Source organism: Narcine bancroftii, chromosome 2, assembly GCF_036971445.1.
Source record: "Narcine bancroftii isolate sNarBan1 chromosome 2, sNarBan1.hap1, whole genome shotgun sequence".
NCBI classification, from domain to species: Eukaryota; Metazoa; Chordata; class Chondrichthyes; order Torpediniformes; family Narcinidae; genus Narcine; species Narcine bancroftii.
Genome location: NC_091470.1, coordinates 286,674,531 through 286,687,751, shown reverse-complemented (window position 1 = coordinate 286,687,751; position 13,221 = coordinate 286,674,531). Strand labels below are relative to the sequence as shown.

The window sequence follows — 13,221 nt, the reverse complement described above, 5'->3', positions numbered from 1 at the left end:
CACTGAAAGATTTATAGTTCACTTGTCCTGAGTTGCAAGGCTTAAAGGAACATAGCTTAAAGTGCAACATACTTTTAATTAATACTTAAGGAATGCAAGGGAAGCAAAAGTTTGGAAAGGAATTTGAGAGCTTAGGGCTTAAAGATGCACTCAAGAATGATGGAGAATTTAAGATCACAGAAAATTGTATATATTTGAAGAGGCTGGAAGAGAGTAAAGAAATATCTGAGGGCATAATAATCCTATCTATACAAGGACTGAAGCACATCTTGAGTCGAATATATCATCAAGATTCGGCCTCAGATAGGTGACGGTGAAAAAGATGCAGATATAATAGGATTAGTCTTTCCATTGATTATGGGTAAAATATTTTTGATTATGCAATAATGGGTGTCCACAAAGTAATCTGACAGTTTAAAGATCAGAAAAGTTTGGGAGGAGTGATGCTAAAGTATTCTTGTGGATCATGTTACGAGTCCAGAGGACCCCAAAACCCAGCAGCAATGGAAATTCACCAAGACAAATGGTTACTTAAACAAAAGTTGCTCTTAATTTTCTTTAAACATCAAAACAAGATCAATCTTTAACTTATTACTATTAACTTAACCCCTTTCTAATTCTAAGTGCACGTGTATGTCATATGTTCAGGAAAATTCTTTGAGTCACAGTCTAATCTCACTTCTCACTCCTCCAAGTTTACCGGAATCAGGCAATTGTTATACTGTGCACAGAAAATGGTTACTGCTCAGGAAAGTTCTTGTTGGTTTCAGAGAGATATTTGTTGCTTGTTGGACATACACAAACTCATTTCCTCCAATCAGCCACTTCAGTGTCCTGCCAAAGAAACTTGCCCCATCGTGGGTTTTCCAAATGATAACCTCTTCTTCCAGGTCACCAGAGTTCCTCATGTTTCCCTTATTTCAGGAGAAACACTCTCTGCCATTTCCTCTTGTAAGGACTACAAGGGTTTTCAACAGATTGAACTCAGAACTCACAACCCATCTTCAAAATGGCATTTTCAACAACGTTGCCATGTTGCAGCCTCAAAAGCTGCTGTAGAACTGACCTCTCTCTCTCTCTCTCTCTCTCTCTCTCCCTCTCTCTCTCTCTTTCTCTCTCTCTCTCTCTCTCTCTCTCTTTCTCTCTCTCTCTCTCTCTCTCTCTCTCTCTCTCTATAAAAGAGAAATCCTGTTTGTTTTTTCTCTCTCTCTGCTTGTAAAAACCAGCACACCTACCCAAGGCTCCAAACCCCAATCCTTGAAAGATCTGATCAGCACTTTGAGCCTGGACTGTCTATTTGCACCTGCTTTTGAAATTCCTTTCAAAGCAGCTCCATTGTCTTTTGCAAAGCCACTGGTGCCTGCATGTCTGGCTTCAGCAAAGCTCTTGCATTTTAAATGAGATGTGAAGTGTAAGTATCTGTTTGTGAAGTGACCTACATGAAACCCCCCACAATCTATCTCTTTTAAAGACATTTAAATATAAAAAAAATATAACCCATAATAATCACTAGAAATAACAGCGTCGGAACAGAAAGAGAAATCAGTATAAATGAATCAATTCAGCAGAAGTGTAAATCAATTTTTTTCAAAACAAATTTTTAGCTCCAAGAGTTATATAAGATAATCTACTAGCACACTACAATGACCTATTGAACTAAAACATATGACATGTTTGCCCACATTCACTCTATCTTAATATTGCTTTCCTTGGTTTGTTAGATAGCAATATGGTTCTCCCATGCTTAAAGACTAATTGTAGGGAAAAATAAATCAGCCGCAATTTTTAATTCATAGGTAACATCTTCCCTGACTCATGCTGCTGGCAGATTTGCAAATTAATGCTGATGTATGTTAAATTTTCAGCAAAATCTGGCAACGGGAATTTTGTTATATTCTGCATAAAGTGAATAAAATTATTATTCATGATCTCTTTTCTCCCCAGGGGATTAACCTGAGTGGTGGTCAGAAACAGCGTATTAGCATTGCACGAGCACTCTATTCAAGGTATAGATTCATTTTTGCATTTTATTGAATGGGAGAGATTTGACAGAAAAGCTTAGTTGTTACTTGATATATGGCTTATTTCTGAGTTGTGTGATTCCAGTAAGGTTTAATTGTTGTGTTAAAATGGTATTTGATTTTTTTTATAAAAAAGAAAATTGATGATATCCCTCCATTTTTCAAACCATTGTGCTTCCGCCCCCCTCCCCCCACTTCTACTTAGGTTATCAATTCAACAATGTCATGGAATTCTAAGAAGGCAATGTACTACAGTAAAACAAGTTATAAGGAACTCCCACTGTGCTTGCAAGCTGTGTTAATTACACTAGTCTTCAGCATTAAATCACCCTTCACTAAGATCTTGGCAGATTTCTGGTTAAGGGATAGGCTATAGTTAGATCACAGTTTTGGTATTTATACATCTCATAATAGGTTCCACAATTAAATATTGATTATGAAAATGATGTTTATTGTCATATATGTTGTATAATATGCTGTACATATGCACCTAAATTCTTTCTTGTTCTTCGAACAAGGTACTTCGAAAAATAAAACCACAAAACAATTAAAAACAACTTTCATATTAATTAGTTGATTGAATTTAAAAAAAATACACAAAATAAATAAATATTCAGTTGGCGTAGGTTGGTGTAGCAGTTAGCACAGCGCCTTTACAGCACCAGCGATCAGTTCTGGAGTTCAAATCTCATGCTGTCTGTCAGGTGTCTATACATTCTCCCCGTATTTGTGTGGGTTTCCACCCACCATTCAAAACGTACCAGGGGTGTTGGATAATTGTGTGAAAATTGGGCGGCTCAGACTCGAGGGCCGAAATAGCCTGTTACTGTGCTGGATGTCTAAATTCAAATTTAAAAAAATTTAGTCCAAAAAATGTGACTTGATAATAATGCAGACAGTCTTTTGTGCTGTCAGACCAGACCCTGATGAGTGTAACAAGGGGAAGTTCAAGAGCCAATATTACCAATCATCATTGTGTATGAAAAGCCAATTGAATTCAGTGTGACACCTTGGACATTGTGTAAAATAAAATATCAAATCTTGGAGTTCTCCATGAAGCTTATTCAAGGTCCTTTCACTGTGTTGCATTGGCACCAATTTTAATACTTTCTACCTTTTTATCCTTAATAGTGGACTCATAATTTCTCCACAATACACGTTAGGCTAACTCTTCCATAATTCTGAAGTTTCGCTGTCTCACATTTCTTAAACACCAGTGACATGGGTATTTTCTAATTGAAAATAAAGTTTTCCCCAATCAAGATTACTTTTGAAGGTTACAGTTTGGCATTCACTGAGTCCTTTTAACCTTGGGATAACTCTGTCTTGCAGGTATGTCATTTTTTTCTTTCATTAGTATGACTTTGCTAATATTATTTTTTGATATTTCCTACTTCGTGATGGGGGTGAACTGGTCCTGTGTCTTTCTGACAACTCACACTGACTACTTGCTTTCCTTTAACACAATTTTTAAAATTCCAGACAACATGCTGCAGCTTGTAGAAAATAAGCTTTGTTTACTTCTAGTACTCAGTTCTTGTTTCCTATCAATTCCCTTACCCTCTTAGGATCATTATTCATGCACTGTTAATTGAACCTTGTTTATTATTCATTATAAAATAACCTGCCTCCTTGTTACTTTTGGATCCATTCTTGAAAAATATCCTGAGCATTCACAGCATATTTAGCAAGCTTATTCTTTGGCTTGGCTTCGCGGACGAAGATTTATGGAGGGGGTAATTAATAATTAATCATTATCTAAATGTAAAATAAGATGCCGCACATATTAGAAAACAGATCCTTTGGTATCTTGAATTATGTTGAAAGTTTTGAAACTTTTACCTTTAATAATAATGAGTTATTTTACCTTTTTTGTTTTAATTAGATGCCCCTTTGTAATATTGGATGATCCTTTATCATCCTTGGATGCACATGTAGGAAATCATGTTTTCCACCAAGGGATCATGGGGATTTTAAAGAAGGAAAACAGAACTGCAATCATTGTGACGCACAGACTAGAATACATTGAGGAAGTTGACCATGTACGTAAGATATCTTGATTAAGTTATTAGAGTTTCCATTTCAGACCGTAATATTTATTTAGATGGCTTTGTTGATTCCTGTGGTGTTATTCTAGAAAATATTCAATCAATAAATTCCATTTGGACTGTGGTGCAGATTGATAAATTTACTTCACCTCCTTTTAATTGTTTACATCATGCTCCATTTCTAGCTAATATGATCATTTTATAACATAACATAACAATTACAGCACGGAAACAGGCCATTAGGCCCTTCTAGTCCGCACCGAACCAAACACCCCTTTCTAGTCCCACCTCCCTGCACAATGCCCATAACCCTCCATCTTCTCCTCATCCATATACCTGTCCAACCTTTTCTTAAATAATACAATTGACTCCGCCGCCACTATTTCTTGCTCTTTGTGGAACCTGCTGTTCATCGAGTATTACATCCATTTATAAGCAAAATATTGCAAGGGGTGGAATTATTAAAATATTAGAATTAGCTGGGGATACTTAGCAGGCCAGATGGCAGCTGTGGAGAGAGCTAATGATTTAGGTGAATGATGGTTTCTGACTTGCCCTGTTAAGGATGTTTCTATCAATTCTAGCATTCTCTTGTCCAATGCCCATGTTGAATCATAACTTCCTCCAGATGGATCTATTAGGAAATTTGAGCCCACTATCTTTGATCCTTTAATGCAAGCCTCACTTCCATTCCACTCTTTGCAACCCCTTTGCTTGAACTGGGACTGCTTTAATTTAACCATTTTGATTTTGTCCAACACACACGTGACTTTCAAACTTTATTTCTGATACTTCTTGGAAAATACTTGCTTCCACCTTTTTAAACTTTTGTTCATTGCTGAATAGATCTCAATCTCTTTACAGATGATGCGGATGTCACTCACAGACTTAAAAAGCTTTCCTTAACTCATCTATCATTTGTCATAAGCTCCAACATTCAACTTTTTGCTCCCAATATGCACTGAAAGTCTCCTTTCTTCTGCCTTCAGCCTGATACACAGTCCTTCCTCACAATCCCCTAATTTGTGGTAGAATCTTTCTCTGGTATGCCATCTCAAATTCCATCTTAAATCTATTCTACTTCTAAAGACTTTTGAAAGACCTAGATTGTAGAATACTCTTATCCATTGATCCTTTTGATATATTTTCACTACTTTTGCATTATATACCTACACATTACACAGGAGCAGATCCTGCAATCTGTTCTGCCAGACATTTAAATCATTGATTATATCTCAACCTCAAGTCCACTTTTGTTCCCTTTCCCTTAATATATTGAGCAATGAAAATTTCATTGCAAAAAAATTCAACTGATTCAGCATTCAAACCTCTTGGGTAACAAATTGCAGACTTCACCATCCTTTAGTTATTTAATTCCTGCTCTGGAATTATTTTTAAATATGTTACCTTTTTTCAGGATTTCCTCTTTCAAAAAAAAACAAAACTGGGTGCCATAAATTAATGGGTGCAGCCACATTTTTAAATATTAGAAGGAACAATTGAAAATGTGTTTAATATTGTCACATGAAGTGATTGACACAAAAATCATAAGAATAAACAGATAATCAAATTAAATAATTCATTAGTGACAATAGGGAAAAGCAAAAGGAGGCTTTTGAACCAACATGGATCTTTGAAAAATGTCTTAAGTACTGAAAAAAATTTCTTCCACTTTAAACCACTGGTAACTTTAAACATCTTTTGCTCATTGGGTCTCCTTTCAGTATTTTTAGTTTATTCAATAAAAAAAATCTGCAGGTAACAAATTAGTAGTAAGAAGGATCTATTCAAATTTGTAACATTTTGAATTGTGAACTACTCATTTTTAGATAATCGCTATGCTGGATGGGAAGATTGAAATCCAAGGTACCTACCAGGAGATTGCTGAACAAAATTCAGATTTAATAAAAAGTTGGAAAAGCATGGCATCAAAAGGTTTGTCCTGCAACATAAAATGCACTATCATAAATTTTGGTATGTGAGTCAATGCCTTTCTTGTAAAGTCCACAGCAACATTTTACAAACCATTCTCTGTGTACATGACTGAGCACTCCTTTCTTTCCAATATGGGGAAACCTGCTGCCCAAATCACAAGGTTTGAAAGTTTCAAAACAACTCTTGAAATTGTTCATACTGTGATCTGTCAAGTAATTTAGAGGTTACAACAATTTGAGGACCAGTTTTTCAGCAATTCACCTCTGCCATCATCCAGGTCTTTGAATTTTTGATTGCAAGACCTCAAGATTTTTTTGGTTATAATATGGAGCACAGTTTATGACTTGTGCACTGCTCTGTCTCAAAATGCTCTGTATCTTCCATAATGTCATTATCTTGTTACCATGAAGAAATGTACAATTCACATGTCATATTGTCTGTGGAAGAAGTGTTTCTCCTTCTTCATAATACTCAATTCTCATCTGTTTTGTTCCTGTGGTTTTCTTTACCTCATCAACCAAACAGGATTGCTTTCCTTCAAGATGGCATTCCTACAACATTAAATACTGGATATCACTGGATAGTGGTTTAGTTGGATTTCTCCTCGAGAAATTTTATACCACCCATGCCTTCCTTGCTCTATTGATCTCAGACATCATGAAAGTTATGAAACTCTTGCCTTAACAGCCATGTTCTACACATTAAACTCATGGTTCTGACCTGGTGTGCCATATTTATTTATTGGTCTTGAAGCCTTGGGTCTTATTGAGAAGTAGAATGGAGATTGTTGAAGGGAAGAAAATCCGTGGGCTTGGATGCAGCAATGGAAAATCCTGATGCCCTTTTTGTGCTTCCTAATAGCCCTTTAAGTCTTGTGAACCATATCTTTCTGGTATGCATTTAAACACTTGTTTAAATGATAAATGATATCTGGCACCTTCTAAAGATGTGTAGCTGATGCAAAGTAAAAGTAGTGTTAGCTGCCATAATTATGATGTATGCATTAAAGCCAACTGCCAAATGTCCATATTTTTGATGGTGGGGTTAGTGGTAGAATTGGAGCCAGGTTATTTAAGATGCAAATCAGAAAGCACAAGAGTTAAAGGATCCATGCATGGGCCTATTGTTGTAGAAGTAGGAGTCAACAAGACTGGTGAAACTTGCAGAAGAAAATATTAAAGTTGATTGCTTATTTTGTTTGTTACTTGGATGCAAGTTTGTTGCCCATTTCTAGTGTTTAAGAGTCAACCATATTGATCATTTTTGAAGATGCATATAAACCAGTGCAACTATGGATGGCACTTTTTAAAAAAATGTAGGTCCTTGGTAAAATAAATGACTTTTTATGGCCACCATAATAAATATTGCCTTTTTAATTTGTTATGGATTTAGTGCCTCCATTTGCCATGAATGGGATTCAGAGTATTCTCTGGAACAATGATGCCTGGTTGTCATCCATTAGAAATGAAAATCTAGTAGTTTCTATCAAGGGTCAATCAGTTTTATGTCAAAGTGGAAAGATGAGAATTTATCCCAATATACCAAGATATGAAGAGCCAGTGAAATTCAAATGGAGTGATTAATGATCAAGGACATTCTTCAGGAAGTAGTAAAGTTTTGGGGAATTTACTGAAGGTGAAAAGTGTATTGGAAAAGTCAAGATTAGAGGTGCAGGTACATGATCCTTTATCCGGACTTCTAAAATCTGGAAAGCTCCAAAATCCAGTAAGTGGGGAGAGAGGCACCCGGTACTTGGAGGGGGCGGCCGAAGGACCGGCGCTTGGTGGAGGCGGCCGGTGCTTGGAGGAGGTGGCTGGAAGGGGGTGGGGGTGGATACGGCAGCACAATTCGGGTGGGCTTTCCGAAATCCAGAAAAATCGAAATTCAGAACACACTGACCCCAAGGGTTCCGGATAAAGGATCGTGTACCGGTAATAAAACTTCTGCCAGGAGTCGAAAAGCACGTACCTCTCCATGGGAAATGTGGTAGTGAGTTGGATTCCAGGAGATAGTGGTGAATCACAGAATAAATTGATTATTTGAACAGTTTGTGATTGTGCATGTTGGATTTGTTTTGTCAGAAGTTTAAAGAAGATTCTAATTATGTTTTAACAGATGATTATAAGAAAGGAAAAGAAACGAAAGTTGAGGCAGTGGTAAAAATTTCAAATATGGATAAAAGGTCTGACGATTTAAAAGGAAAACTGATGCACGAAGAGGAAAAAGAAGAAGGTTCTATATCCATAAAAATCTATTGGCTTTATGCTCGGTCTGTTGGTCTTTTCTTTTCCTTTTTGTTGATTCTCACAGTGACAACAAAGCAAAGCTTTCTGGTAGCTGTTGATTTCTGGCTGGCTGAGTGGTCATCAGCATTCGGAAACCATTCTGAAACCAAAACTCAGGTCTGTATTCCAACATGTTCTTTTTTTCCTCAACAATACTTTGGTGACCTAGTTCGTAATGTCACATTATGCATGGATTAATATCTAAATATATAATCTTAATTTTTTATTTACTATTTTTTCTTCTCTATCTTTAGTATAAAAATAACACGGAAGACGTTGTTTTCTATCATTACCTCTATGGATACATTGGACTGGCCTTTGGAGGAATTGTTTGTGTTTTTTTTAGTTCCTATACTCATGTCATTTCAGGTTTGTATATTCATGCATTGAGAAGTTAAATCTAAAATAAATATCAATTGTAATCTAACAAAATAAGTTTAGCCACTATACTTTAGTTTTCACTTAATGTTCAATGTGATTTCCTTATTTTTTGCCCGTTATGAAGGATTCCGTGCCTCAAGACATCTCTTTGTAAACATGCTGCACAATGTTACAGCCCCTCCATTAAGATTCTTTGAAACAACACCTGTTGGAAGAATTTTAAACAGGTAAGAATCTTTAAAAGTTACAGTAATTACATAGTTCACTTCCGGATGATTTTTAAAAAAAAATATTGTGTAGCATGACAGAGTAGACTATATGGAAGCTGTAATTATAGTGGAAAGCAAGACTTGAGACTCATACAAATTAAATACAGAATGTGTCAGAGTTTCTTATATAAATCCACAAGCAACCTGAATTAACTGCTGTTAACCAAAAAGTTTCTAGTATGGTTTCTCATTTAAAATTCAACGTTATATTTTTACTTTAAAATAATTAATAAGGAAATAAAATTGATAACTTACAAATTATATTTTAGAGATAAACACAGTGTCTGTCAAAGTTCAGCATCTGACTTAATTTGGCTATAAGTGCTTAAAAACATGAATTCTTTCCAGAGGAAGTGGATAAACTGTTCTGGTTTAGTGTCTGTAGACTTTTGTGCTTTTTTAACTGCAATCACAGCATCTGCAGACTTTCTTGTTTCACCTGGTTCTTTTGTGAAAACAGCTGCCACAAACACAATAATGGGGTAGAATGAACACCATGTATAAAAATTTACATTTTGCACTATTAAATGCATTTCTGTGTACCAATTTTTTTGAAACTTTGTTTATTTTCAGGTTTTCATCTGATTTCAAGACCATAGATGATCAGATTCCCATGAACCTGGAGAGACTCATGGCACACATTATGTTGTGCTTAAGTGCCATTGTGATCAATGTTATTGTGACTCCTTTTTTCCTTCTCCCAATTATTCCATTACTTGTTCTCTACTATTTTTTTCAAATGGTTTTCAGAGTATCTGCAAGGTAATTTTCTTTGAAGTACTGAACTGTTTGTTGGTGGTTTTCAAATTTTTTCTTTCCACTCACCTACTACCTTATGTAATCCCTATACCATAGCTGCTCTGTGATTAGTAAGGGATTACTTAAGGTGGTAGGTGAGTGGAAAGAAAAAGTTTGAAAACCTCTGGTTTAAGTGATTGTTTATGTCAATGTTTAGTCATGTATTTCATTTCATATATTTTGTTTGAATTTACCAGAAATATAAGCAGGTTTTTTTTAAAATCTGGGTTCTGAAATCCCAATTATTTTTATTCATTTAGATGTATTTTAATGTTGTAAACTTTTAGAAATAATGAGACTCTCCTTTGATTCAGATTGACATTGTGCTGCCATTGTTTTTCAAATGCCGTAATGATAGTTAATCTAAAATAGTCATATTCATCAGTAACAAGTACAATGCCCTCCATAATGTTTGAAACAGATATTTTTTCCCCTTCATTTGTCCCTTGCCCCACAGTTTTAAATTTGTAATCAAACAATTCACGTGTAATTAAAATACACATTCTAGATTTTATTCAAGGTTATTTGTATACATTTTGGTTTGACCATGTAGAAATGTGAAAAGCACATGTAAAATATATAGTCCCCCCATTTCAGGGCATCATAATGTTTGGTATATTTGGCTTCACAGGTGTTTGTGAGTACCCAGGTATGCTTACTTGCTTCATTGGTGCAAGTAGAAGAGAGCTAGGCTTGTTTCTAAGCTTTTCATTACCTTTGGAGTCTGCAGTTGCCATTTTTTAACATGAGGACCAGAGTTTTGCCAATGAAAGTCAAAGAGGCCATTATGAGGCTGCAAAACAAGAATTAAACAGTAAGAAACCTCACTCAAACCTTCAGATTACCAAAATCAACTGTTTGAAACATCATAGAGCACAATGGTCATCTTAGTAATCTCAAAGGGACTGGTATTCTAGTGACAAAAGAATTCCTATCATAATGAAGAAAAACAAATCCCCAAAATCAGAAACACTCTTCAGGAGGCAAGTATGAGTGTGTCAATGACGACTGTCTGCAGAAGACTTCATGAACAGAGATACAGATACAAACCATCACAAAGATGGTAGCTTTGGATCTTGGGGAGTTCCTTTACGCCTCCACACTTTGCTCTTGCGATTACTCTGATACAGGCTAATCCTGGTCTCATCTGACAACAAGATTTTTTTTTCCCAGAATTCTGTAAGCTCTTTTAAATACTTCTTCGCAAACTGTAATCTGGCCATCCTTTCTGTGGCTAACTGGTGGTTTATATCTTGCAGAGTGCCCTCAGTGTTTCTGTTCATGAAGTCTTCTGCAGAAACTAGTCATTGACTACTGAAGAATATTTCTGATTTGTTGGATAGGTGTTTGGGGATATTTCTTCATTTTGATGATAATTTTTCTGTTATCAGCAGTGGAGATCTTCCTTGGAATATCAGTCACTTTGACATTACTGAGCTCTCCAGTACACTCTTCCTTCTTAATGATGTTCTGAACTCTCGATTTTGGTAATTCTAAGGTTTGGGTGATATTTCTTACTATTGTGTTGTATTTCAGCCTCATAATGGCTTCTTTGACTTTCATTGGGCACAACTCTGGTCCTCACATTGAAAAATGAAAACTACAGACTCCAAAAGTGATCAGAATCTTAGGAATAACTCTAGCTCTCTTATACCATAAATACTCATATAATTGTCAAATTTTTTGGACCACTTTTTTAACCTAAAAAGGTAGGTGGTGGGGGGGAAAGGGGGTCAACTTTTACACGAGTTAAACTTTTTAAGGACTAAAATTCCTGCAAGAACCCAAAAGTACCATGTCTGTCTTCTTTGGCTTGGCTTCGCGGACGAAGATTTATGGAGGGGGTAAAAAGTCCACGTCAGCTGCAGGCTCGTTTGTGGCTGACCAGTCCGATGCGGGACAGGCAGACACGATTGCAGCGGTTGCAAGGGAAAATTGGTTGGTTGGGGTTGGGTGTTGGGTTTTTCCTCCTTTGCCTTTTGTCAGTGAGGTGGGCTCTGCGGTCTTCTTCAAAGGAGGCTGCTGCCCGCCAAACTGTGAGGCGCCAAGATGCACGGTTTGAGGCGTTATCAGCCCACTGGCGGTGGTCAATGTGGCAGGCACCAAGAGATTTCTTTAGGCAGTCCTTGTACCTTTTCTTTGGTGCACCTCTGTCACGGTGGCCAGTGGAGAGCTCGCCATATAATACGATCTTGGGAAGGCGATGGTCCTCCATTCTGGAGACGTGACCCATCCAGCGCAGCTGGATCTTCAGCAGCGTGGACTCGATGCTGTCGACCTCTGCCATCTCGAGTACCTCGACGTTAGGGGTGTGAGCGCTCCAATGGATGTTGAGGATGGAGCGGAGACAACGCTGGTGGAAGCGTTCTAGGAGCCGTAGGTGGTGCCGGTAGAGGACCCATGATTCGGAGCCGAACAGGAGTGTGGGTATGACAACGGCTCTGTATACGCTTATCTTTGTGAGGTTTTTCAGTTGGTTGTTTTTCCAGACTCTTTTGTGTAGTCTTCCAAAGGCGCTATTTGCCTTGGCGAGTCTGTTGTCTATCTCATTGTCGATCCTTGCATCTGATGAAATGGTGCAGCCGAGATAGGTAAACTGGTTGACCGTTTTGAGTTTTGTGTGCCCGATGGAGATGTGGGGGGGCTGGTAGTCATGGTGGGGAGCTGGCTGATGGAGGACCTCAGTTTTCTTCAGGCTGACTTCCAGGCCAAACATTTTGGCAGTTTCCGCAAAGCAGGACGTCAAGCGCTGAAGAGCTGGCTCTGAATGGGCAACTAAAGCGGCATCATCTGCAAAGAGTAGTTCACGGACAAGTTTCTCTTGTGTCTCTCAAAGCCTTCGACACCGTGAGCAGGAAAGGGCTTTGGCAAATACTAGAGCGCATCGGATGTCCCCCAAAGTTCCTCAACATGATTATCCAACTGCACGAAAACCAACAAGGTCGGGTCAGATACAGCAATGAGCTCTCTGAACCCTTCTCCATTAACAATGGCGTGAAGCAAGGCTGTGTTCTCGCACCAACCCTCTTTTCAATCTTCTTCAGCATGATGCTGAACCAAGCCATGAAAGACCCCAACAATGAAGACGCTGTTTACATCCGGTACCGCACGGATGGCAGTCTCTTCAATCTGAGGCGCCTGCAAGCTCACACCAAGACACCATGTCTGTAGTAGAAAGCTAAATGATCTCTAAATGAATAAAGAATTAAACTACCATAATACTCTGCTGTAACCATATCATTCCTGTTCACGTTACAAAAGCTTTAACCACAATTTCATATTCAGGATTATGGTATCATTTTCTTTACTGCATTTTTGTTTTTAATGCTTTCAATTCACTTTAAGACACAATAATCTAAATAAATAATGATAAAAGAAATAAAAATAATTATTGCTAGTAAGTTTTATTCACGGTATGCATGCAGAACAGTGAAGTAAGCATATACAATAACAAGGCTTTCAAATACAAAAGTTAATTTAACAT

At 37.3% G+C, this 13,221-nt stretch overlaps 1 protein-coding gene across 7 annotated transcripts in view; it reads left to right on the top strand.

Annotated features, from left to right (window-relative positions):
• The window catches only part of LOC138755372 (ATP-binding cassette sub-family C member 8-like), a 162,472-nt gene that overhangs the window by 113,844 nt on the left and 35,407 nt on the right, over positions 1–13,221 (top strand). For all 7 annotated transcript variants that reach the window (XM_069921223.1, XM_069921224.1, XM_069921225.1 and 4 more), the window contains 7 exons: positions 1,945–2,006; positions 3,907–4,063; positions 5,899–6,004; positions 8,120–8,406; positions 8,544–8,658; positions 8,795–8,897; positions 9,513–9,701. In XM_069921223.1, coding sequence (XP_069777324.1) covers positions 1,945–2,006; positions 3,907–4,063; positions 5,899–6,004; positions 8,120–8,406; positions 8,544–8,658; positions 8,795–8,897; positions 9,513–9,701 — 1,019 coding nt within the window. The remainder of the gene's footprint in view (positions 1–1,944; positions 2,007–3,906; positions 4,064–5,898; positions 6,005–8,119; positions 8,407–8,543; positions 8,659–8,794; positions 8,898–9,512; positions 9,702–13,221) is intronic.